Genomic DNA, 25,757 nt, shown 5'->3' on the forward strand with positions numbered 1-25,757 from the left:
AAAGCATTTTGTAAACTTAAAAGCATTAAAAAAAAAAAAAAAAAGGAATCACTACTTAGAAATACAGGGATGGAGGAGGATTGTTTGTTTCTTTGTTTGAAAAGGGGCCTCTGCAAATTATTCAGTTTGGAGGAAGTTTCTTACATTTTGGGGTTCCAGTTATTCCACAGAAACACACTGGAGTATTTTCACTAGTGAAAAAATCTTGTTGTACCCCTCAGGGAGGCGTACATATGCCTCTGAGGCCTTGTGGAAGACTAAATGAAGACCAACATTGGGACTTGGGTCTTTCTTTGCTTCAAGCATAGTACGGTAGGTGAAAGGAGTTTGACAGAGAAGCCATTTCTTCGCCCAGATTGTTGTAGGTACAGAGTATAGCTTGTTCAGCATCCCCAGTGCCTGGAGTTAGAGCTTCTGAGTGTACATTCTGCCTCACATGCCTACCAACTGTGTGATTTTTAGCAAGGAACTTAACCATTATCTGCCTCAGTTCTCTCAACTGGAAAATGGGGATAAGAATAGCACTTACTTTCCAGTGTTGTTTTATATATAAAATGAGATATTTGTAAAGCAATTAGCACAGTACCTGGCACACAGTCAGTGCTTAATAAATGCTTTTTTCCTTCTTGCATGAATGCAGAGAAAAAGAGTCTGGAATACTTAGAGATATATGAAATTGTGGCCTACTCACTTTTTTTCTCATTTTTTTGTTATTAATCAATCAGCCAATCCTTAACCATTTGTTATATATCTATGAGGACTCTGCAAGGTGCCAGGAAAATAGAAACAAAAAAATGAACCAATCCTTGCCCTCAAAGAACTTACATGATATCAGAGGAGATAATATAAACAAATTTAAATATTTACTGAATGTATATAAGAGAAATACATGGTGCCTTGGAGAACTTTATTCCAGGGATCGTTCTGAAATAACTGTCTTCTAGAGAGAGCCCCAGGTATGTTTTAAGTAGAAATAGCTGGATATATTGAAACTGAACATGTCCCATGTCTTCTCACCACTTTCTACATAAGAACATACTTAAGAAATGTTTGTTCAGCGAATGCTAACACTAGTATGTGTTTAGCTTTGGTTGCCAGTTTGAAATAGAGTATCTAAAATGATTAACTAATATTATGGGTTTGAGCACAATGCCTGATATGTTATGGATGCATCATAAAAGCATGCAAAATAATAAATTGACTTTTGATTGATTGAAATCAGCCAAACATTGGACTATGATGCTCAGAAACATTTAAGATGTGCAGCATAAGGGATAGTTTTATAAAAATAAATAAACAAATGACCATGAAAGAACAAATAAATAGAAGAATCAATCCAAATAAATAAAAGACTTCAACATTCTTCATTGCCTTTCTATCAGTGCTACTAATGACAATGATGATGATGATGCTGATGATGATTATTATAACTAATATTTAAATAGCACTTACTATGTGCCAGACACTATGGTAAGTGAATCACAATTATTCTGTCATTTGATCCTCACAACAGCCCTTCAAGGTAGGTGTCGCATGTCCTACAGTAGATAGTCCTTTCCAGGGATAGCTGGAAAGTCACTCACGAACAGGAGCCATTATAGGATTTCTCATTGTGATTGGCACATTCTGTCAGAGTGTGTAAACACTTTAAGGATTGGCATTCTCTCCAAGGTGACTCATTTAAAGTAGCCGTGTGTGTGTGTGTGTATGAGAGAGAGAGAGAGAGAGAGAGAGAGAGGAGAGAGAGAGAGAGAGAAGAGAGAAGGAGAAGATGGAGAAAGGGAGAGAGGGAGAAAGAGAGAGACAGAGACAAGACAGAGACAGAGAGACAGAGAGAGGAAAAAAGAGAGAGAGAGAGATGGAGAGAAAGAGACAAAGAAATGGGGGACAGAAGGAGCATGCACTTCTTGTGAGTGAGTTATATCAGATGGTTTGCTTCCAGGGGTCCTCAAACTTTTTAAATTGGGGGCCAGTTCACTGTCCCTCAGACTGTTGGAGGCCAGACTATAGTAACAACAAAAACTTTGTTTTGTGGGTCTTTAAATATAGAAACTTCATAGCCCTGGGTGAGAGGGATACTTGTCCTCAGCAGCTGCTTCTGGTCCACTGTTTTGAGGGCCTCTGGCTTAAACTATCAAGCATCCTTATACAAGTATTCATAGTAGTGAAGAGTTTCTTTTCTTACCTTAAATCTCTCAAATTTTAGATTCTCAGATTCAGAATGTGAATAGTGGGATACTGGAAAGAACAAAGACCTACCAACCTAGACATATGTCTTTAGGATCTGCTTCCATGGAATATTCAAGGGTTTTTGTTTCATTTTAAGGTGAACATTTATTTAATATTTAGTTCATAAAGAACATTATTTATGTTCATCAAACAAACTAAAGAAATTGTAACTTAGCTACACATATTTATAATTAACAGATTTTATTTTAAAACCACAAGCTTTGTAAAGCACAAGCTCTTTTTAGTCAAACCTTTCTCTTGTATCCTAAAAAAAATTAATAATCTTTTCAGCTTTATATTCTTAGATTAAAAAAAAGGATCTTCCCAACTGGCCTTTAATCCATTATCATTGCACTATAGTATGAATCTGAGGTGATAAAAATTGATAAAGTAGTACTCTTTTAAAATTTAAAATTTTAATGGTTTTTCTTTCATGTACTGTTGCCTAAACCACAGAAAATAATGACCAGAGGTGTAAAAGGAGGCAAAAATGAAGTTGATTTTTCCTTTACTCAACTATAGTCAGCTGCAGTTGTGACAAAGAGAGTGATTCCAGGGGTTGGGAAGGAGGACAAAAAGCACACTGACTGTGATAGGAAGTAGAATCTACTGAAAAGAAGCTCTCCTCTGGCAAAGGAGACAGCACCAATGGAGAAAATTCAGAGGAGGGTCCTAATCCTCTGGACTTCTTGGGAAATCAAGTCACCATACTCATTTCCTTCCTCCAGAGCCTTATAGAAGTAGATGACGGAAATTGAATGAGAAGGGGAAAAGGCCGTGGCAACTGGGGATTCCCAGATACTGGAAAAGCTGCTCCTGATCTCAACTAGTTTCAGATCCTGGGATCCTTCCCCTATCAAAATGCTATTGAAACATTAAACTGTCCAGGATCACATCTGCTACATACTATACACATGCCTAAGACTGAATATGGAGATTTGAGTTATAATAGTCTCTTCCTCACTTTGTGGGATTATACAAGTCCCTCTTTTTAAGCCTTAGTTTTCTTCTCTGTGACAAGAGAACACTGGACTAGGAAATCTCTGACATACCTCCCTGTTCAAAAAGTCTCTAGTTCTAACCCCAAAATTTAGGAAACATATTTTCTTTTTTCTTTTTTCTTTTTTGCTTAGGCATTTGGGGTACTTTGGGTGTTGCCTAGAGTCACACAGCCAGGAAGTGTTAAGTGTCTGAGACCAGATTTGAACTCAGGTTATCCTGACTTCAGAGCTGGTGCTCTCTCTACAACACCAACTAGCTGTCCCTATATTTTCAATAACGTGCATTTCAATAGCAACTTCAAAATACTGGTTGTCCTTACTATATGTTGTATATAGCCAGACACTTAGAAAATAATATAAATTATATGGTATTCTCTCAAATACACATAGATAAAAATCATCACTATCAAAAAATGAATCTTCTTAAGATATTGATATGAGCTAATCATTCATTGATCAACCAACCATGTATTAGGTTTAAAATATTGAATAAGATCTTAGAAAGAATATGATTTTCTGTCCTCATGGAATTTGTACTCTATTATCTTGTATATTACAGCATAGCAATTTTTTAGCTTTAATGTTAAAAGTGAAGTATATAAGAGCACGTGAGAGGTTTATAGGAAGGAAAATTCATTTCTACCAGGGGGTAACTAAGGAAAGCTTCATGGAGGAGGCAGCATTTGGGTTAGTACTTGAAAAATAGATAGGATTATAGAATCATATATTTAAAAAGAAAGAATCTCAGGAGTATACAAATGAGGAAACTGAAGCTGAGAGGTTAAGCACCATATCCAGGGTCATATAGGTTGTAAGTTACAGAGCTGCAATTCAAATCCCTGTTCTCTCTTTCCAAATCTAGAGTTAAGAAGTACCTACCTAAGCATCCCCTTAATTCCTGAATGAGCATAGCCTAGTGTTTCATGTTTCTGAGTGAATCACAGACCTCTCAAAAATCCTCAGACCAGGTTCAAATAATAGAATAGTTCATATTAGGAGAAACAATATGACCTGGCTACTATGCTGAGCATAGATAGAAACCCCATAAGCTGTTACTGTAAGTTAAGAACTTGGGTGGTTAAAACAATGAGTGAGTTCACTTGACAGTTCATCACTGATCGCTACTGATATGTCAAGCTTGGTAAAATCCTTTGTGAGAACAAGTCAATAATCAGCAAATTAGGTACATGATTAACCGGAGACAACAAGATGCAGTTACCGCCTGGGAACCCTGCTGGGACTTCACCTTCTCAAGATTACTGTTTAGCAAATATTAAAAAATGCCTAGTTTAGTCACTCAAGTTGATGTACCAGTGAGTCCTATACCTTTCAGAGGTAACCTTGTAGTTTTTTTTTTTTTTTAGCTGAGCATGTATCTTAAAAACATGAAGAGCTGAAATAGCAATGTAAGTTTGAATGGAGGATGAAATAGGAAAAGAAATTCCTGAGTATTTCAAGCTAAGATGTGCTTCTAGGCTATATGTTTAATCTGTTAAAAAAAAAAAAAAAGCTTTTAAAAATAAAAAGGAAAATATTGAGGGACCACAAATTTTATCATATTAATAAAGGCTGAGTTTAAAAATACAGTATATTAAGAATAAATAGAATAAAGATACAATGAATTGAGCAAATATCTTTATCTGTGCCCATCAACTTTTGCTAGCCCTGGTTTATCTCTCCAATTTAATGCTTTGTTGGGAAATTGTGTATCTCTTTATCTTTTCTTTTTTTTCTTCATTCCTCCTTTTTTTTCCCTCCTTTGTTCACTTCTTTGCCTGAGCAAGTAAATCTGCTCATGTGTTCAATTCTAAATGTAAATGATTTGAATTACCCAGAAACCTAGATGTTCATTTGATTCTTAAATATCCCTGAAACCTTAGTGTTGGGCTGCTGCTGCTACTGCTGCTATCTCTGTCTTAGTGGAGTCTGACTTGAGTAATTATCAAGTCAGAAACTACTTCTCTCTCTCTCTCCTTTCCACACCCTCCCCAACCTCCTTACACTTCAGTTTAGTGTTTAGCATGATGGGGTGGTGCCCTGCAAGTTAAAATGGGAAGGGAATACATGTGTTTGTTTTGCTGTCAGTTTGTATATCACATCAAATACTAATTCACAGAATTCACTAATGAGATATTTAATCTCATTTTTAAAAGAGGATAGTTTTACAAACACAATCTCAAGTCTTTATTGACACTTTGGGACCTAACATAGGTTAGGCTAAGGAGATTTTGTAAAATCTCTAAAAGCCTCAATTTCTACAGAAGTAGATGTAAAGTGCCATGAAAAGCAGACATCCCTCCCAAGGCCCTTTGTATTTGCTGGTGGTGTCTAAGGGTACCCCACAGCAGTCAATGCAAATTAGCATGTGTCCACACGCCTAATTACTAAGCAGCAAAATCCAAGATAGAAGGGCTTCTTCTAGTGTTTTCTTTTGAAAGACTCAAGTGCAAGTTTATTGAGAAGGAGAGCAAGGGATCCTAGGCTTAGAACTAAAAGAGAGTTTTTCCAATCTAATCCCTTTGTGTAACTAAAGAGGAAAATCAGGCTTTGAGAAGTCAAACAAGGTTGTATTGATAATAAAAGCAGAGCAAGGATTGGAGTCTAACTCCTGTGACTCACACTATCTACATGATCTTAGACCTTATCCTCCCTGTGACTCAGTTTCTATAACAATAAAATGAGGACTTTGAATTCTGTGGCCTCTGTGGCTCCTTCCAGCTCTTCACAATCCAATGATTCCAGCTTTTCACTGTAACACACTGCCTCTTAAGGAAAAAACTTGAACTTGCCTTCTCCAGAAAGCAAATGTTATTGTTCTTTAAATCTTAAGTGAGAGCAAACAGGATGTTGTATGTGTAAGGTCAGTGTAGAATAATGAATCTTATTTATATTTTCTTGACTAAACTATCAGACCATATGAGAGTCGTAGGCATTTCTATAAGTGAATCTATGCTGAGATTTCAGTCCATTAAGGCCTATGAAGGTGCAAACTTCCTAAAGTGATCATGCGGAGGAAACCAGAACATAAAAACAAAAAGACAGACAGAACTTGAGAAATTATTCAAACTTTTCAAATGCAAGGGAAAAGTCCAAGTCACACTCTGAGAGCAGAATCACTATCCACAATGGTTCTATTCTTCTATGCACCCAGGCATTCATTCTGTGGCTGGAAGCCTTCACGGTTTGTTCCCCTATTCTCAGGGATGCATTTGATTTATTTTTACATCTAGCCCACACGAGACACTCCTATTGATTCTGGAATGGCATGGAGCCAGATGTGACATTTTTGATAAACCATTGGATAAAGACAATTAGATGAGAACGTGCAGTAAATAAAGAATCACATAGGCAAGGCAACAAGAGGTGAAGTATTGATTTAGCCGGCCTTGCGGTAGAACAGATCTACATTTTGGGATGGCCTTGAGACTGTTATTAGCTTCACTGACCCAGACCGGGTATGCCATAGTCAGGTGACTCATCTGGTCTTCAGAGAAATCTCTTCCAGCATTACTCTGGATTTAATCAGATGGACAACACAATTACCTAGTGACCTTGTGGGGAGAACTGAAATGTGAATAAGAGAAATCCCTACTGTTAAGCATGGTACATGTCTCCTTTGTGATATCTACGTCGCTTTCCTGACTCTGAGACACTGTGATTCTGTCATGTATCTGTTGTGTTCTAACTTGAGGCTATGCCTTATTTTGAGTATTGCTTAAAATTGAGGGCAAAGCTTTATCTTTTAGGATTTACTTATCCAGGCAAAGACTGAGTAATGCCAGATGGTTATAGGTGAAGGATTCTGGAAGTGCTGGTATATGCATTCCTGTGTTCATCTGTCCCACTTTCACGACCTTGTCTGCAAACCCAACACAAAAGCACATTATTAAATGGAAAGGAAATGTGGCCAAGCATCGAGATGTTTTGAGCTGTTCTCATTTTGAGCATGTGCCTAGTGGCTTTTTGTCTGCTTTCTAGAAAGTGGCATTTTCAATGGATTTTAGAACTAAATCAGGCCAACCACACAGGTAAATTGGCAGCTGTTCTCTGCAAGGCTGAGGATATTGCTCTTTGCTCCTACAAAAGGGGACATAATGAAAGAATACAGCAAAGAATTCTACCAGTGTAGTCACACCCAAAGATGGGGGAAATGGTGCAAATGTTGGAGTACAAGCCAGTCTTTTTTGAAAAGGTGTCAGTGTCTGTTCCTCTCTCTTTGGTCTGTTTTGTGTTCCTCTATGAGACTGGCACAATGAATGACAAGTGAGTTGTTATAACTAAGAAACGTAAAGGTAAATTCCTTGACACAAATTTATGATCTCCCTCTCGAACCTGGAGGGTGAGTATCCAGAACAATCCTTTGCAGCTGTGCCCAAATGGCATCTTGCAGGGAAATATGGAGATTGAAGACTGGTCAGGATGTGAAGTCTTGTAACTGCCACAGGAGGCCACAGTGATGGAAGGGCAAGACACCTGCCGAGGAGCTGGCCGTGGTACTGAAGAGGTTGTCTTTCCTGTACCTTGGACTAGTACTTCCTCTCTTTGAAAGAGAGAAAAGAAATTGTGCTTAGCTTTAATGAGGAGAATTCCTGGTGCACTTTGCCACGGGCATTGCTGGAAGCAGAAAGAAGTGTACAGGCCCCTTTGAGTGACCTGCTCTTGCTAAGTCACTCCCACGATCACTGGATGAGACCAGAGACCCTGTGGCTAATGTGGCTTCAAGCAACCCTCACTTGTGCATGCTGTTTCCCTTCAATCCTACCAACTGCTGCGTTTGCCCTGCCATCTGAGGTAGAAGCAACATCAGACATAGAGGAGGCAGAGGAGGCTGCCAGCACCAGGAGAGGAGAGCAGCATGCCGTCAGAGAGAAATGTCAGCTTTTATTGCTTTTCTTTTCCATGTCAACCCTTAGTGAACAGACCTTCCAAGTAGCAATAAAGTTATTTTCCCCCTTTTTCTAAGGGTCTTGGACCCAATAACAACATCTTCCCAAAGGGTAATAAGTCTGTCTTTAACCCTGCCCTCCTTGGCAGGTATGTGTTTGTATAGGTTCCAGGGATCATCCCTGAGGCAAGAATACAATATACTGAAAAAGATTGACAACTTACCTTCCAGGGGAAAAAATGAGTAGTTTTGTGTGTGCCTCTCTGCTATACTTTAACTCCTTCCCCAAACCACTAAGTTTTCTTCATTACAACTCCTTCATAGTCTCTGCCAAGAGGAAGAGGGAATTATAATTGGATCAGTCAAATATTTTCGGTGGTTTGTTTCTTTGCCTCTTGAGCTCCTCTAAAAGTTGCATTTAATGCCACTTTGTGAATGACTGATGATTCTGAAGCATGGACTTCACATAGCATGCTAACATGTTTTTCAAAGACTGGAAAAACCAAAGCAAAGAGGGTAGGGGCTTTTTTGGTCGTTTGTTTTATGTTGTTATCACTCTCCCCACTCATTCTGGGTATTGAAGCAAAGAGAATTGTAGGCTGCCCTGAACAGCCATGAAGCCAGCTATAATAAACCCTTTCCTCTTTGGGAAAGGAACTGTGTGTCTTATAAGCTGCTTTTGTTATTAGACAGTATGGAGATAAAGTGCAGTAACTTTCTTTTTAAGCCAAGTATAGTACAGTTTCCAGGGCTTGTGTCTATTCTATACTCTGAGTTTGCTGAAGTTGGGTCTAGGAGAAGCACAGCCAGATGTTACTGTTTTTCTATCAATGAATTATCCATCTATAATATCACTACATAAAGAAGTGATGCTGGCAAAAAAAAAAAATGGGTCACTGGAATGTGGCCTCCTTCTAAAGTTAGCTAAGTCTAACCAAGTCTGCCAAGCCAGCTGGTCAGGCTGAAACTTAACTTAAAACTTAACAATTTTAAAGTGCATGGCCTTGCTTGAACCAAGTGGTTCCCAAATAAACCGACTACTTCCAGTCCTCAAATTCCAGTTGCTCAAATGCAAATTTGATGGTTCTCTGGCCTAAACCATTGAGTCTAAGAATTCCTATCCCTTCCCTAAAATCTAAGTATGATTATTTGTGCTATGTCTCATTGCACTGTGGATGTTCCATATTCACTTAGGAGATAAATTGGAATTTAAAAGGGAAATGTTTATATTCATGTCTTTAGTGAAAAACATCTGTTAATATTATAAAACATTCTGAGGATGCATCATGTCCTAGGTCGATATATGCTCTAGAAAGAAAAATAAACCATAAGGATATAACTTCTGGAGAGACATGAAAAAGGACAGCTTTAAAGAATCACCTGAGTTGAGTCATATGAAATAGATATCCTTTTGTTAAGAATTCCACTGTGAAATGACAGTGATGAAATCATGTTTGCTTCAGAAAAAAATTTTTTTTTCATTCTGGTAACCTGTTACTGTGTCTTCTGTATCAACAAAGGAAAGGACTTTAAGGAATCAGATGGACTACTTCATCAGAGAAGGTGTTATGCTCTGTGAGCAAAACAGAATTGAATTAGCCAGAAGAAACAAGAGATGTGCAAAGTTAGAGAAGTCATCCCAAATGTTCATGTGGACTATTTGTATCAGACCTGTGGCAGAACATTTTGAATTCATATTGGGCTGATCAGCCCCTGTTGGACATATTGTAACCTGATTCTAACATAATAATGTTATTTTGGTCCTCTTTGAGAATGAAGGACAACATACACACACACACACACACACACACTATTTTTTCCCCAATGTCAATATCTATGTATTGAGTTTTTCCCCAAAAGTGACTTGATTAGTTAAGGACTGGGTATTCCCTGTATCTAATGTGATTTTCATAGTCCTTGGCTGGTGAGTCCAATCATAGAGTAATCTCATTCTTTACAAGTTCCCTAATAGGGGTGATATCTGAGACCAAAAAAAAAAAAAAAAAAAATGAAGTCCTTTCCTACTTTGGCAGCAATGAGGTGATGTTGATTCTTCTAACTAAAAATAATTTATGGAAATGTAGCTTCTTCAGAAGAATCTTAAGACATTTATTTAGGAAAAAATGTCTTTCTAGTCTGAGAAAACAGAATCTTTGCCTTATCTGTAAAATGGAGATAATAGCAACAAACTTCTAGGATTGTTGTGAGGATAAATAAGATATTTGTAAATTGCACAGCAGAACATCTAGCACAAAGTAAGTCTATATAAGTGCTAGCTATCATCATCATCATTTTATTACTGTTATCATCATTATTATTACTATTATTATTATTTTAGGTCACTTATCTCAGGTTTTAAAATCCAGCCTCCTACCTTCAGTCATGACTAATAATTAATTAATTAGGAAGAAACTAAACACATATATAACTTTCACTCTTTGTAGATAAAATGTCCCTTCCTGAGGCAAAACTATTTCTAGTTGACCCACTAAAACAAGAGAGCCAACCCCATTCTTACTTTATTTACCTTGCCTAGGAAGTTTCCAAAAAGATTTGGGGTCGAACTCCATAAACATCCCTGGACTAATACTCACTTTGGGGAAACAAAGGGAGTAGGGAGAGAAATTAATTAATCCCATAGTGGGAATTTGCATTAATTAAAAAATTCAAAAATTGGAATGCTTAAAATGTTCCCTTAAATGCTTCAACATGTCTTTGATATTAAATGATATAGTATGGTGGTCAGAAGGCTGCTTTATTATAGCCTATAGCACTTACTTCCTAACTCCCCAGCTAGAAACCAAGATCTTTGATCTTCCCTCTCCTGAATCTCATTTATAAAATGTGTCACAAGTTCTATAATTTCATTCCCAGATAAACTCTCAAATTTTGATGCTCTCCATCTATATTCCCAATGCCATTGGTCTACTCCACACCTTTATCTGCTTCATCGCTATATTACTGCAATGATTTTTTTGAATTATCTTCTTTCTTGCTAATCTGTCCTGTCTGACATTATCAAAATCATCTTCCTAAAATACTCCTTTCATCATATCATTCATTTGGTCAAGAATCCCCAAGAACTCCCTATTGATTTCCACAGCAAGTCTAACTGTTCCCCAGCATGCAATGCCTTCTCCTCATAGTGGCCTATATGTTTCCTGTACATACAAAACTTATTTCTCCATTCATGTCTTTGCTCACATTCTTTCTTCTACCTGGAATAGTTTTTATTCCATTTGGAATTACCTTATTTTTCTCTTCCACCCATCATAATCTATCTAATTGTCAAAGCTTAGGTCAAATCATATTTCTTCATTAAGTTTTCTCTTCTCATTCCAACTTACATAGATCTTTCCATGTTTTGAACTATTGGACCTTTTTTGGTAGTTGGTAATTAAGCATTTTATATCTTCTACAAGGTTATAAATTCCTCCTTAAGAATACTATTTTGTTTAAATATAAATACTTTGCAAACGTTAAAACTTTAATCAAATGTCAAATAGTATTAACATCATCAGCAACATCACATCTCCACAATATTGGATATATTCTAGGTATTCAAACATATTTAATTGGTTTTCAGAGAAGGAGGAAGAAGAGGCATTAGACGTGTGGGATCCATCTATTTCACATGCAGTTTCCTTCTCTTCTAACAGTATGACTTTATGGAGCGCTTGGATGGCAAAGAGAAATGGAGTGTGGTAGAGTCTCCCCGGGAGCGCCGGAGCATCCAGACACTGGTCCAGAATGAAGCTGTGTTTGTACAGTATTTGGATGTAGGTCTATGGCACCTGGCCTTTTACAATGATGGCAAAGATAAAGAAATGGTTTCCTTCAACACAGTTGTCTTAGGTATGTATAAGAATGGATCTCATTACCTTACTCCTTGGGTATTAGAGTTAATGTCCCTATCTATTTGACATGAGATATATTCCCTAAGTAGTTATGGTTTTTACATATCACAAAAAGCTGTTCTCTATAAACCACAACAAAATGAAAGTATATATGATTTTTTTTAACAAATGAGCTGGTATTACCTTTAAAAAATTGGGAGGCACAACATCAGAAAAATTATTCTGAAAATTCCAAAATGATTTTTTTCTCTAAAGTCCAGATTTCACCATGTCTTAAACAGAGAGAGAGAGAGAGAGAGAGAGAGAGAGAGAGAGAGAGAGAGAGAAAGGAGAGAGAGAGAATGCCAATAAATTCCAGTGGTTCCCTATGACTTCCAAAATCAAATACAAAATATTTTCATTGTTATTTGAGGCCCTTCATAATGTACTTGTACCTAAATACACATATTTTCTTTTCCATTCTTCCTACACCTTGCCACTCCCCCCTTCTCAAGTATTCTGATCGAGGGACACTAGCATACTTGCTACACATGAGACACTCCATCTCTCAACTCTGGGCATAATACCTTTCTTTAAGAGCCCTTCAGTGAATCCATAAAACAGGGGTAAGAGACCAAACAGATTTCTTAAGATTCTATATTAGCACCAATCACGAGCACTTTAATGTATATCCATCCATGTACATGAATTTTATAAATTTCATAATCTGTTTTATCTGCCTTTTATTGAGCCAAGAAATATCTCCTTTCTCATGACTTTTGCCATCTGCAAATGTCCAAACGCAGAAGACAAGCCTTTTCAGTCATCTCTCACAAATGCTTTTTAATTCACAGCATGGCTAAGACCTGGTCTTCCAATCCCATGGCTCCTGAAGCACCATCTGCTTCCTGAATGACATAAGATGACTCCTAATTCAGGAAACATTTCCTTTCTAATGGCCACAATTTCAGTGTTTCAGGACCAGACACACTTAATATTACATATACAACTGAGCTTTGAAGTTAGCCCCTAGCTCTTCTATTATAGGAAAATTCCCAGTACTTAGGTTGCAGAAATGTTCCCTTTCCTTACTGGAATTTTCCAGATCAGTTAGGAGCTTCAATTTCTTTTGTTAATTGATTTTGCTGGGGGAGGGGGGGAAGGAGAGGGAATGGCAGGGGAAACAATGTACAGAAAGGGAAAACTTGCAAGGTCACATAAAGAGATAAGAACTTCACCAAAGGAATTGATACAGGACCAATTTAAAACCAAAATCTAATAGAGACAACAGAAATAAAACAAATTTGCTTTGGGTTAAGGATCCTTATATATGCAAAGAGTGTGTTGTAAAATGATTTCCCTTTAGTAATCCTGGGTTTATATCAAGAAAGTATATAGTATACATACCAATGCTGATGAGCAGGATTTGAAACAAATCTAGACAAGTTATTAGTAAGTAAGCCCATGGTCAACAAACTCCTTAGCAGCAGAAACAAGTATGATACATGCCTATCAATGTCACTCTCTTGTCCTCTGAAGATGAAACCTATCCATGAGCCCATCTGTTTCAAACACAGTGATCTATTTATATTTGGGTTTGCAAATAAGAGTCCTAGCAACTTTCTGGTGAATTTAGAGAGTTGAATTCTATACAGATTGTTTATTTTGTTATTCTGTTTTTTTAATAACCTTAAAAGAACATTGATTGGGAGTAGAATTATCTCGATAAAGTCTTTCATCTCTTCATTCACTTTGCTCTTATAGCTACATATTGTATTTTTCTATCCTTAGTAAAGGGTAGTAATAGTGACACAATGGATAGAGTGCTGGGCCTGGAGTAAGGCAGGTCTGAATTAAAAGGTGACAGATACTTATTAATTGTGTGACCTGAGCAAGTCATTTAGCCCCTATTTACTTAGTTTCCTCAACTCTAAAATGGAGTTAATAATAGCATCCTCACAGGGTTGTTAGTGAGTGTCCAAGGAAGTAATATTTGTAAAGCACTTCACTCATTGCTTGGCACATAGTAGGGCCTTAATAAATGTTTTCCTTCCTTCTTTCCTTAGTCCATTACCTTTACTTTTTCTATTTGGAGACAAAATCCCAGGAGAATTTCCCTTGTCTGCGCTATCTTACAAGGAAAGTCAAAGGTAACAGGTCTAATAGTTGGATAGATAGAGAAATGACAGTAATTGGCAAAAATAAGGAGGAAAGAACAGTGTTTAATTCCGTTCAGAGGTTCTCTCTCACAAGTATTATTATCGGAACTTTCTCCATCAAGAGGGAACAGGGAGCTGAAAGTGTGATATGAAACAAAAGAAATGATGTTAGATAAGTGTTAACTACTAATCACATTAAATATGCCTTTGAATTCACGGAAAAATCCTTTATGTGCTCCAGAGAGAAGAGTAGACTCATTCCATAGATAGACTACAGTTTCAGAGAAATAGAATTTTTTTTTTCATTTTTTATTTTAGATCATTCTGTGATTTAGCTTCTTTTGTGAAAGGTCATTCTTGAGGAAACTTGCTCAACCAATGCAGATCTGTGCCAGCTCTGTAAATTAGAGTATTAGAGAAATGCCTAGGGCACTGAGAGGTTAAGTGACTTGCCAGGGTCACCCAACCATATGTGTCAGAGGTGAGACCTAATTCTCATCTTACTAACTCAAGACTTACTCTCTTCAATGCACTATCCATCTCAATACTTTTAATTTCTATTTCTATAGGCTTTAAAGTTGACAAAGCATTTTATTTTCATGGTGTCCCACAAATCTTAGTGCAGGGTTGGTCAGATCAATATTCCAAAGTTAAAGAAGGGATGGGAGGTTGGGAAGTTTTGTATATGGATGGCATCAGGGTGGATAATAAGAAAATGGCCAGGGTAGAATATAAAATGTAGTTCCTTCTTGCTAGATATTGTGGACCTTGTGAGGATACAGTCACCATCAAGACAGCACAACTTCTTTTTAGTACAGAGCTGAAAAGATTAAGTGTCACAGGGCATGATCTCTGGTTCAGATTAATGTGAAGTACTGCTGTGCTCCCCAGATGAAATTGTCCTGTGTAAATGGGGAAGGGAAGATAGAAACAAGATATAACAGCAGAGTGAAGAAAGTTCCTTTTAATCTTAACAAATCACTAGAATTCAATAGGCTTTTCACTCATGAACTGCAATGACATCAAAAATGTCTTTTTAAAATAAAGAATCCCTCTTCAGAAGGTTAAAGGGAATTGCATTCCAAACATACCATTAAATTATTTGGGTTTGGGGAGATAACCTCCCTCTCTGCTACCAGTTTCTTTTTAAATTTTTAAAAATAAATTAATAAAGATATTTTGTTTTTTCTCAATTAAATAGAAAAACAATTAGCATTCTTTTTTTTCTAATTTTGAGTTCCAAATTATCTTCCTCCCTTTTTTCCCTCCACCCCATTGATAAGGCAAGCATTTTGACATAGGTTATACATGTTTAGTCATGCAAAACACATTTCCATACAAGTCATGCTGCTGCCATCAGTTTCTTTAGTCAGAACTAGGGCAGCACAAAGCACAGGATTCTCCTTGCCTTGTTGCTGACCCCAGAGAGGATAGGAACAAGTTTGGCTTCAGGAATGTAGCTTCTCTGTCACCCTCTCTAAGTTTTAGATGGTGTCAAAAAGGTTGATAAGTGAGCAAGCATGTATTAAGCACCTACTATAAACCAGGCATGGTGCTTACCTCTGGAAGAGAAATGGGAAACATATAACTAATAAGGTGCTTGCCAGAGATACTACCAAAGAATTTCTGTGTGAAATTAACCTGAGGAAAGATTGGTTTTACAAATCCTCAAATCGCGTGCCTAATTTTTGAAAGAATAAATCTATTCATCAGATGATGATTAAATTGCCAGCTACAAACTGCAATCCTGTGTTGATGGAGAACTCACAAGTGAGATGCCCTATGAAAAGAAAGTGATATTGCTTGCTTTGGTCTTACAGTCCAAGGTGGGAGTAAATGGGAAATTAAGTTTAAAAGAAAAATCTCTTTTAATATTCTCAGGTGACTCCATTAGGATAAATTAAGCTTTATAGTTTTTCATACAACATGGCAAAGCCAATGTACCTGAATCCCAAAGAGGCAGCTAATGTCACATTGAAGACATGGCAGCTAGTAGTTTCTTTTCATCTTCTTTGAAATTTGAAACCTAAATACCCACATTTTTTTAACTTAGGAATTGAACACTGATAGCCTGCATCCAAACTCCAGGCAAAAAAGAGCTTTTAAAATAAAATTCCTAATCTTCTATAGATTTGAATTGATATGAGAAAATAAAAGAATTGTTCATTTTTGAGATTTTGTCAGAAGTAGAACGTGTATGTTGAAATGAAATAGCCATATAAGTTGGATCAGAGATGAACTTTTTTTATAAATGAATAAGCATTTAAATAGTGCCTACCATGTACCAGGCACAACAATAAGTGGGCTTTACAAATATTATCATTCTGTTTGATTCTCACAACACTGAGAAGTAGATTCTATTATTATCCCCATTTTACAGTTTACATTTAAAAACTGAGACAAACAAAGCCACAAATCTAATCTTTGAGGCAGGATTGGAATTAAGGTTTTTCTAATTCCAGGCTGTGTTTTCTACTAATATTAACAGCTGTCTCTAAATTGTAGACTAAGATAGGCAATCTTTGTTCTCTGTAATTAATATATTCCTAAGAAATTTTGCATAAATTGAAGTATATTTTAAAGAAATTGTGAAACTTATTAAAGAAGTCCTGTAATTTCCAGGGCTTGATGCAATCAACACCTTGTCATCTACAAAAAGTTGCTTCTCCAGGAAGACTATAACCAAGGACCCTCTCTTCTCTCTGAATTCCTCCAAGATGGTGAAAGATAACTTTGTTAATTCTGAAACCTCTCAGGGAAATCCATCATCACTTCAAAAGTGGTAGACCCAACAATTCTCATCGTAAAAAAAAAAAAAAAAAAAAAAAAAAAGATAAAGAATACCTGCTTTTCAAACCAGTTTAGCAATTGGCTAAACTAAGCAGCCTGTTAAATAAGTTTATCCATGTATGTCTTGTATAGAACCTATAGGTAAACAGTGTACTTAGCCCTATAGTTAAATATGAGGAGAAGAGCAAACTGGGTGGCATTTAGAAAATTATGTTTTCTCTGATCCTAAGCTCTTCCCTAAAATACACACACTGTATTTTACACACACACACACACACAATCATTTTAATACCAGTTAATTTTCCCATCATGCTATTTGATTGCAGGTCTTAGAATATTCACACAGTTTCAGAAAATCAGCTTTCTCTCTGTGTGTGATTCCCTACTATACCCAAAGTTCAATGGAAAGATTGTGATAAGCCTAAGTAGATTGTAATATTTTGAACAGTGGTGATTTGGATAAGTCAAATAGTATAAAATATGTCTTCCAGGAAGGAGGAAGTTCAGTTGAGTAAGGAATAGCAGATAGCCTGAGGGCCACATTGTTGCCCATGAAATGATAAAACAGTAATAATCATAAATTTTAATCAGTGCCTTTGTTAGGCATTTTGCTAAATGTTTTCAAATATCATCTCATTTGTTCTTTAAATAGCTCTATGAGGTAAGTACTGTTATTATCCCCATTTTGTAGATGAGATAAATGAGGTGATCAATAGTTAAGTAACTTGCCCAAACCCACACAGCTAGTAAGTATCTGAGATCAGATTCTAACTCAGCTCTTTCTGACTCCAGTCGCAACTTTGTATTCGCTTTACCACCTCACCAATGCATTGGCTGGGCATGAATCATCAGGATGAAAAAGCACGACTTGTTGCAATCTCTACTATTGGAAGAATGTCCAATTAATCAAACAACAAACATTTATTAAGCATTTTCTATGTACTACTCTGTGCTACACCTTAGGGATACGAAGAAAAAGTAAAAATAATCTCAGTCCTTAAGGAACTTCTATTATATCAATGAAATCAGAGATTCCAGAAATGGAAGATTAATATATATAACTTATTATAAGTGAGACTTTTATTTTTAAGCAATTAATCATCATCCTTGACCTCTTTGTAGCATTTGACAAATGACTAGTCTCTTCCTTCTTTATGTGTTCTTTCTCCCAGGCTTCAGTAACATTATAGCTCATAGTTCTCTTTCTGCCTCTTATTTTTCCTTTTCTCTCTTCGTTGCCAGCTTTTTATCCTTCCTGAGGGCTCTACATAGAAGCATTCCCTGAAAAGTTCTTACCTTTTGCCTCTTTTGCCATTTCCTGAATGCACACTTCCTCCTCCCACTAAGTTATTAGTTCCTCCAATTGTTATTTTGGATACCAGACCTAGAATTTTATTAATAGGGAGAGCTCCCAACTAGGAGACAACTTCCTTTATCAATGAAGAGTAGTACCTTCTTTGCAACTCATGGTCTAAGACGACTGCCCGAGGAAGTGAAAGGTTAAATGACTTGCCTAAAGTCACACCGTCAGTGCAATATGAGTTTGAAATAGAACTCGAACTCAAAATTTTTACCTATTTTACCATGCTACCTCTCTGAAATTACCTTGCATATGTTATGCATACTTATATGTATATTTCTCATCTTTCCCTAATAGACTACAAACTCCTTGAGGGTTTGGGTTGTTTTTTTTTTGTTTGTTTATTTGTTTTTTTGGTTTGTTTTTTGCTGAGGCAGTTGGGGTTAAGTGACGCTCACAGTCACAAAGCTGGGAAGTGTTAAGTGTTAAGTGTCTAAGGTCAGATTTGAACTCTGGTCCTCCTGACTTCAGGGCTGATGCTCTATCCACTGCACCACCTAGCTGCTCCCTCATTGAGGGTTTTGTCGTTTTTATTGTTTAGTTGTTTCAGTCTATTTTTTTGTGAGTTCATTTGGGATTTTTCAGACAAAGTTAGTGGAATAGTTTGCCATTTCTTTCTCAAGCTCATTTTACAGATGAGAAAACTGAGGCAAAGAACTTTAAGTGGCTTACCTGGGGTAAGTATTTGAGGTCATATTTGAATAAAGGAAGATGAGTCTGTCTGGTTCCAGGTCTGGTATTCTATCCTCTGTGCTACCTTCCTGCCTCATCTAACACATATTGAATTGGTAATAAATCCTCATCATTTTATTTTATTCTTTTTCTTCACCTTCTTCTTTGAGAAGTAGTGTTTCAGTAGGAAGACTGCTGAGTTTAGAGTCAGAAGACCTGGCTTTAAATTTTGACTTCGATAGAAACTAGCCATATGACTGTGGGAAATGAACCTTAATTTCCTCATCTGTAAGTGTTGCTTGCAATGCTTCAGAGGACTGTGGGGAAGAAAATGCTTTGTTATCCTTCAAGTGTGAGTTATTTTTGCTGGTGACTTCACCTATTCCTGTGGCTTCAATTTTTTCCTCTCAGCAGGTGATTCCCAAATTTCTATCTCTAGACCTTGCCTTTCCTGAGATTCAATCCTCTATTTCCCACTGCCTGCTGGGCATCATACATTCTTTTGGATATCCAACCAGCACCTCAAGCTCAGCATATCAAAAACCAAACTTGCTATCTTCATTCCCAAAGTTTTTTTCTCTTTTTCTTACCCCGCCTTTTTCTAATTTCCCTGTCTCTTGGCTTCATCACCAACTTCCTAGCGACCCCAACACGAAACCTTGGTGCCATCATTAAATCTTCCCCCAAATGTCACCCCCACATCTAGTTATTGCAACATACTATGAATAGTACCCTTATAATAGCTCTTATATCTACCCTCTCCCTTCCCTTCTATGCTGACTAATCATTCTGGTTCAGGTTTCATACTCTTGCCCACTTTTTCAAAAATATTTTGACAGCTTCCTAACTGGTGTTCCAGAATCTAACCTAATCCTTCCCTAATTGTACTTAGCTATAACTAGGTAATCTACCTAAAATAATTTTTAAAAACAACAACAACAACATTGTTCTACTCAAATATCCATAGTGGCTTCTCATTGCCTATCAAAAATATTTAAAGTTCCTCGCTCCAGTCAGATAGTACTTACTTAGCTCCTCCTTTTCTTGCCCTAACCATCCTGTATAAATAAAATTAATCCACTCAATCCCATCCAGTTGGTATTTTCATCTCACTCAGATATTATCTCCTTTAGAAAGTCATTCTCAGTCCCCATAGCTGGAAGTGATTTTTGCTTTTTCAAATTTCTCAAAGAACTTTGGATTATTCCTGTGTACTTTTCCCATTATTCTCTGACAACTATATTTTTATTGTTGTTGTTATTGCTGAGTCATTGGAGTAGTGTCTGACTCTATTTAGGATTTCTTGGCAGAGATACTGAAGTGGCTGGCCATTTCTTCTCCAGCTCATTTTACAGATGAGGTGAATAGCATTAAGTGACACAGCCAATGAATGTCTGAGATCAGATTTGAACTCAGGTTTTTCCTAACTCCAGGGACTAACTCTCTATCCACATACCTCCTACATACCCATGTATATTTATATAGATTGGGTGGAGAACATCTGGCCTGCAGGCCTTAAATCATTTGCTAAGATAACTACAGGCAATGATGGGCTGATAGCTAGGTACAACAACCTCCTATTGCTTGAGTTCTATAAGCTGATAATTTTATGTGACCTGCAAGTGATGTTATAAAGATCCAAATGCCCCTTGGCAGAAAAAAAGGTTCCCCACTTCTGATACAGACAACTAATTCCCCCATTGGATAGTGGTGTCTTATTCTCTTATAAAATCAGGGCTGTGTTTAGAACTGTACCAAAAAAATCTGAGTTTAAATCTGATTTCAGACATTTATTAGTTGTATGACCCGGAAAAAGTCATTTAATCTATGCCTGCCTTAGTTGCCTTGACTATAAAATTGGGATAATAATATCACCTACTTTCCCAGATTTCTGTGAGGATAAAATGAGACAATATATATAAAGCACTTTGTAAATTAAATGTTATTTAAATGCTAGCTATTATCTTTGTTTTGCCATTCTCTTATCAGTGTCTTGTACATAATAAGCACTTAATAAATATTTGTTTAATTGATTGTATAATCAATTAACAAGAACTTGTTCAAATCCAATTCTGTGCCAGAGCTGGGACTAGGTACCAGGATAGTGTAGGTAATTACTCCCTAATTTAGCTCTTTTGTAAGTTTGGAGTTTCAAATACTGATATTTCTTAAAGCTTTTATTGATAGAGAACCAGTGGTTAACAACTAACTACATTTGGGATTTAGTATTGATATCTCTAACATATCTTTTTTTTAAAAAGTGTGTTATTCCACTGAGATCACACTGAGATCAGATTTCATCGAAGTCCAACTGCAGAAGGAAATCATTGAGTTTTTCTTTCTTTCAGATTCAGTGCAGGATTGTCCACGTAATTGTCATGGGAATGGCGAATGTGTTTCTGGAGTGTGTCATTGCTTCCCTGGATTCCATGGAGCAGACTGTGCTAAAGGTATTTGTCATGAGGCTTAAAAACAAGATTTCAGCTTTTCTATGGGGTTCTTTATGTCCTAATGGAGAGGTCTAAGGGGGATACAGGCCAGCCTTCCTAGAGTCAAAGAAGGCAGAATGAAGAGTAAAGAGTAGAGGATAGAGAGAGGCAGATGAATGCCTTTTAAAAGGAAAAATTTTACTAGCAAACAAAAAAGAATCCCAAATCATAACTGGGCTGGTTTGGGAAATAGTTCCTATTACTGAAAGTCTATCAGTAAATAATATGATGATCATTTGTCAAGAATGTTATAGATAGAATCCCTGACTAGGTGGAGATTGAGAAGCATACAGAGAAATGGATAGAGGGCTAGACTTGGAGACAAGAGGACCTTAGTTCAAATTCTGCTTTTTAGCTGTGTGATTCTGGGCAAAACATTTAATTTCTCTGTGTCTCAGACTCCTCCTCTGTCAAAAAAAAAAAAAATGATCCCTAAATTCCCTTCCAACTCTAAATTTCTAATCAAGGATCCTTTGACTATATGACCTCTAAGATAATTTCTAGCTCTGAGATTCTGTGGCTCCTGATATATTATGTGAATTTCAGGATCTTTCCCCTTGGCTAAAAGTCTAGTTTGATATATTATAATTGGCCAAGGTACCCCATGGAAGCAGGGCCATTATCCTTGATGCCAAGGTGTATAGAGAAGAAGAATTCCCTTTAAAAAAAGAGATGGTATGTTTCCTGTAAAAGCAGGGAGTAAATTACCATCACTCCTTTGTAATAATCATTAACTTCCATGTAATGGAAGATTAAGCATCTCTATATTAGTAAATTTTGTTCATTCTACTTGTCCGTGCTCTTAATCTAGGAAACATGATTTACCTTGTAGGATTATTCTTCAGTTGTGTTATTAATTCATCTGCACTTCTCTATACCTAGGAATGACTTGGCTCTTTAAATTCTTGGAAGAATCATAGGCTAGTTTAGATACAAGTTACAAGAATAGGATCAAAGTATTTAAGAATCACTCTCCAAGTTCTGTGAAACTTTTGCAAGTTACCCAATATTTCTATGCCTTAGGTTCTGCAACTCTTCTGTAAGGGGAGGATTCAGTGGGAAAATGACTGATTTTAGCACCAGGGAACCTAATCTCAGATCCCTATTTTAAGTCTGTGCTCCTATGGCCCTATTATCTATTCATTGCCCTTCTAGATATTCTAAGAAAGAATCACAAAATAATAGGAAGTCTCTGTAAATACTAGATAGTAAGAGGACAAGGTTGTTTTTTTTTTTTTTTAAGTATTACCAACAGAGCTGAGAAAATTATTGACAAATTACAAATGCTAATAAGATTCATGGAATGCTTTGCACTTTGCTGCCCACATTTGAAACAGATAGAAGTGATGGATTCATAAATAATGTGGCCTACGTATACTTCCTACAGGAACAATTCAGTAAGAACTTAAGAAATTTACAAAATTCAGAGAGACTGAACACAGGGAAAGAAGGCATCATTTCTTACATTGCACGTTACCAGTGAGCCCACATCCTGTCCAAAGGCACAAAGAATAGAGGAAAACTGAAATGTTACAAAAGCTATGACTTTATCAAGATCCCTAAATTTCCCTGGTAAATATGGTGGTTGTCAGATGGCATGTCCATTCTGAAGGTCCTGGGCATTGGAGGCTTCAAAGCAGAACTCTTAATATCATCTACAGGATTTCTCTTATAGTTTAATTTTACTGAGATGAGAGAATTTTTAAAAGGACAAAACTTCCCTCTTTTACACTGTCAAAAATAGGTTGGACTATCTCTTCACCCCCAAATCTAGCCTTCATATTACAACTAGAATAATCTATTTTTATATGCAGATTATGGAACCCTGGGCCCAGTCAGAAAGACCTGTCTGCCTCAGTTTCCTCTTCTGTAAAATGGGAATGATACTAATTCCTACCTTCCAGATGTATTATGAGCATAAAATAAAATAATTTTGAGTGTTTTGCCAACTTAAAAGCGATATATAAATATAGGTAGCTGCTGCTGCTGCTACTGCCACCACTACTACTACCACTATCACTGCTACTGCTGCTACTACTACTCTCCTTTGCCTAGTATTCAAGACTCAGTGCAATCTGAAACCACCATTCTTTTCCATTTTTTAATGTTATATTTCTCCATCTGGAAACTCTACAATTCAGTCAGACTAAGCCCAGCCCACATAAACACTCACTAGTTTCTCCAGCCTCCACAACTTTACACATTGTATTTGCTTAATACCAGTTATATCCTTCTTCCCCAGTGGTGAATTCTTACTTTTATCAAACAACAAACTAATGCCACTTCTTCCCTGATCTCTTGAAACCTTTCCCTCTTAGATCTTGAATACACTCAGCCCTCTAATGTATTTGATGATGTAATATCTTGTGTCATAGTTATTTATTTGTGTTTTACCCTTCCCTCCCAAGTAATCGAGTTCAATGAGGCCAGGCGCCATGTCTTATCTAAATTTTGTATCTTTCCCAGCGCCTAGCACTGCACACAGTAGGTGCTCTGCACACAGTAGGTGCTTAATAAATGTTTGTTGAAAGAATGACTGACTGAATAATAGCATGTAAGTTATAAATGTATCTTAGCACTGGAAAACATCTACATATTATTAATCTTTAAAACCATATCTTTCATGACTGCATGCCTAGCTCTTAGTCTTTTAAACCTAAGTACTCTGGCCACTTAAATAACTTTTTATTTTAAATTGATTTTTGCACTAGCATGCATTCTGTGTTATGGATCCGTAATGTGATGTGCACTGGGATATTTAAAAGTATCTTTTTTTGTGTGTGTTATGCATTCTTAGCATGCACTGTGGTGGGATGGGTATACAATGAATGTGTTTTAGCAGTGATATATAATTGATCCTTGTGGCCCAGATGATTGAGTAGTTGTTAAAGAAGTTGCTCCACATACCTAAGAGCTATTACTAAACTCTAATAATGGCCTTGTGTATCTTTTATTGAACTGTTGATCCTTACAGTGAATCAAGCCTTTGGGGAATATTTAAAAGGAAAAAAAATTTCCCCCTTCTTTCTGCATGCAATGTTAAGTGTACTATAAGTAAAATTTAAATAAGTACCTCAGAAGCAAGTGAATATCTCTTCAAATCTAAAAATAAATCAGTTCTATGTTTATGTCTTCTTAAACTCAGAAGCCCTAATCTTAGACAATAAAGCAAGGTCTGACCATGTTACTCTCCTATTCAATAAAATATAGTGGTTCACTCTTACCTTTGGGAACAAATATAAACTCCTCTGTTTGGCATTTGAAGCACTTCCTAATGTGTCACCAGACTACCTTTACAGCTTCTTTATGTATCAGTCTCTTTCACTCACTCCATAATCTAGTCAAACTAGCCTTTCTATTATTCCTCCAAGTATTTCCCATTTCTGTGCCTTTTCATTGGCTTTCTTCTCTGCCCAAAATGCACATCCTCTTTCTATGGATGTACTCTTTAAATCCCTCATTTACTTCAAGACCAAGACTAGATCCAGTGTCATCCTTTCCATGAGACCTTCTTTTTCCTACCCCTGTAGTTGCTAGTGTTTTCTCCCACAAGATACTTTGTATCTATTTTGTATCCACTTCTACATTTACATATTGTTTTCTCCCACAAAATACCTTGTATCTATTTTGTATCCACTTCTATATTTATATATTGTTTTCCCCAAATGAATTACAAACCCCTCCAGGGCACAAACTATCTCTTTTGAGTCTCTGTGTGCTTAGCATACAGATGAGCTTGCCCTGAGCACCTAAAAATAAATATTTGTTGATTAATCCAATGAGCCACTGTACTCCCAATGAGAATGTCCTTAAGCACTTCCAAGAATGCTGCTGCTGAAGCCATGTGGATGCCCCCATCCCAGTGATGACTGTTGAAAGAACTTTAGATAAGCAGTGTCCTCCTAGTGGTTCTAAGTTAAGCATCTTCACACTAAGCTAAGACTGTTTCCCAGAAAACCCCATGTTCTGAGAAAGGCTCAAAGGTTCAAAACTGCCTCTCAAGTGTGTCTAGCCCTGAAGATACCTGAACCCCAGCAACGCTTGGGAACTAAATGATGAGGTGAGTCAGGTGGCAACTGGCAGGCTGATGTGGCTCTGTTCTAGCCTGGAGTAAATGGATTGAATGGACAACTGCTGATTTCACTTGTCATATGTGAAGTTCTTACTTGAGATTTTGAGCCAGAAAGAACAGAGCTTTTTATTCAGAGGGAACATAAATCAAGTGATCTGGGAGGGTGTCTCTCTACAATTTTATAATTTTTTGCCAGGATAGCTAGTGATATTAAAGCAAGCCACGCTGTTGAATCAACACAAGCACCACACAAGCACCTGAGCA

At 36.8% G+C, this 25,757-nt stretch overlaps 1 protein-coding gene across 6 annotated transcripts in view; it reads left to right on the top strand.

The window, feature by feature from the left end:
- TENM2 (teneurin transmembrane protein 2) overlaps positions 1-25,757 on the top strand; it is a 1,239,558-nt gene that overhangs the window by 1,075,393 nt on the left and 138,408 nt on the right. For all 6 annotated transcript variants that reach the window (XM_051978860.1, XM_051978861.1, XM_051978862.1 and 3 more), the window contains 2 exons: positions 11,775-11,970; positions 21,281-21,382. In XM_051978860.1, coding sequence (XP_051834820.1) covers positions 11,775-11,970; positions 21,281-21,382 — 298 coding nt within the window. The remainder of the gene's footprint in view (positions 1-11,774; positions 11,971-21,280; positions 21,383-25,757) is intronic.

The sequence above is a fragment of the Antechinus flavipes genome, chromosome 2 (assembly GCF_016432865.1).
Source record: "Antechinus flavipes isolate AdamAnt ecotype Samford, QLD, Australia chromosome 2, AdamAnt_v2, whole genome shotgun sequence".
Taxonomy (NCBI): Eukaryota; Metazoa; Chordata; class Mammalia; order Dasyuromorphia; family Dasyuridae; genus Antechinus; species Antechinus flavipes.